At 41.3% G+C, this 2,019-nt stretch overlaps 1 protein-coding gene across 1 annotated transcript; it reads left to right on the plus strand.

Annotated features, from left to right (window-relative positions):
- The first annotated feature begins 612 nt into the window (after nucleotides 1–612).
- LOC130836224 (olfactory receptor 7G3-like) lies at nucleotides 613–1,547 on the plus strand. The gene is given in 2 exon segments (XM_057708295.1): nucleotides 613–673; nucleotides 676–1,547. Coding segments are annotated over 2 exon segments (933 nt in total).
- Nucleotides 1,548–2,019: the final 472 nt, after the last annotated feature.

The raw sequence follows: 2,019 nt of genomic DNA on the forward strand, positions 1-2,019 counted from the left end.
AACAGACAATATGTGCTTCCTCAGGAAAATATTTAAGGATGTTTGCCAAAAATTGAACCTAAATTTAATCAAGATTCTAGACTAGAAGTAGGCACATTTTTTCAGTAAAGAACAAAATAGTAAATGTTTTAGGTTTTGTGGGCCCTATGGTCTCTGTCACAAGTATTCTCAACTCAGATGTTGGAGCAAGCAAGCTGCCATGAACAATAAATAAATGGATGGCTGTGATTCAGCTTCATTTATTAAAATAAGCAGCAGGCAGAATTTTGTCTACAGACTGTATTTCCCCAAACCATATTCTAGAATAGTCTTAATAATTTTATTCTGGAGTTACTTGCTTGGAGGCATCTTAAGGGAGAAGACAACATTCTATGGCTCTTTTCTTTGACGTATGTACCCCTACTTGATGAAGAATAGATGGACAAAAAAAACTCGGGACATGGGGTGGTGTGGAGGGAAGTTTTGTGGCAATGTAAAGCAAGAAAAGGGGAGAGAAGGAAGTAGGAGAAAAGACCTGTTACTGATTTGGTTTCAAAATATGGACAAGATTAAGGAAGTTTCTCTGAAGCTTTGTTTTCTTGTCACCATCTTTCTAACAGACCCATTGACAACATGAAACCTGGAAACCTCTCTGATACCGTAGAATTCCTCCTTCTGGGACTGTCAGGGATCCAGCACTGCAGCCCCTCCTATTCTGCCTGTTCCTGTTCATGTACCTGGTCACTGTGCTTGGTAACTTACTCATCATCCTGGCCATTATCTATGACTCCCACCTCCACACCCCCATGTACTTCTTCCTTTCTAACCTATCTTTCATTGACATCTGTTTCATCACCACCACAATCCCAAAGATACTGGTGAACATCCAGACACAGAGCAAATACATCAGTTACGCAGGATGCCTCACCCAAACCTGCTTTGTCCTTGCTTTTGCTGGATTGGAAAACGGAATTCTGGTCATGATGGCCTGTGATCGATTTGTGGCCATCTGTCACCCACTGAGGTACAATGTCATCATGAACCCCAAGCTCTGAGGGCTGCTGGTTCTGATCTCCTTCTTTATTAGTGTCCTGGATGCCCTGCTCCACACGTTGATGGTACTGAGGCTGTCCTTTTGCCCTGAACTGAAAATCCCCCACTTTTTCTGTGAATTAGCTCATATTCTCAAGCTGGCCTGTTCTGATATCGTCATCAATAATATCCTCATGTATTTAGTGACCAGCCTGTTGGGTGTTATTCCTCTCTCTGGGATAATTTTCTCTTATACTCAAATTGTCTCTGTCCTGAAAATCCCATCAGCTGGTGGGAAGTATACAGCATTTTCCATCTGTGGGTCACACTTAGTAGTTGTTTCCTTGTTTTATAGGACAGGTTTTGGGGTGTACCTTAGTTCTGCAGCCACTCACTCCTCCAGGAAGAGTGCAGTAGTATCAGTGATGTACACTATGGTCACCCCTATGATGAACCCCTTTATCTATAGTTTGAGGAACAAGGACATGATGGGGACTTTGAGAAAACTCATCTCTAGAAAATCATCTTTCCATTGATGTTCAGTTGCTTTGGCCTGACATTGCTGGAATATAAGAGAGAGAAATAAAATCTTTTTTTAAAGCTCTTTATTGGAATATAATTGCTTTACACTGTTTTGCCAGTTTGTGCTGTACAACAAAGTGAGTCAGCTGTATTTATACATATATCCCCATATCCCCTCCCTCCCGTGACTCCTTCCCACCCTCCCTATCCCACCCCTCTAAGGCATCACCAGTCATCGAGTTGATTTCCCTGTGTTATGCGGCAGCTTCCCACTATTTATCTGTTTTAATTTGGTAGTGTATATATGTCAATGCTACTCTCTCACTTAAAAAAAAGAAGAAAAAAAAAGCTTAGTATCTTACAACAACGCAGATGTATTCTCTTGCAGTCCTGGAAGTCAGAAGTCTGAAATCAGCTACGTTGGGCTAAAGTCAAGTGTTGGGCTCCTTCTGAAAGTTCTAAGAAAATGTTGAAATGTGGAGTTTT

This window comes from Hippopotamus amphibius, chromosome 15 (genome assembly GCF_030028045.1).
Source record: "Hippopotamus amphibius kiboko isolate mHipAmp2 chromosome 15, mHipAmp2.hap2, whole genome shotgun sequence".
Taxonomy (NCBI): Eukaryota; Metazoa; Chordata; class Mammalia; order Artiodactyla; family Hippopotamidae; genus Hippopotamus; species Hippopotamus amphibius.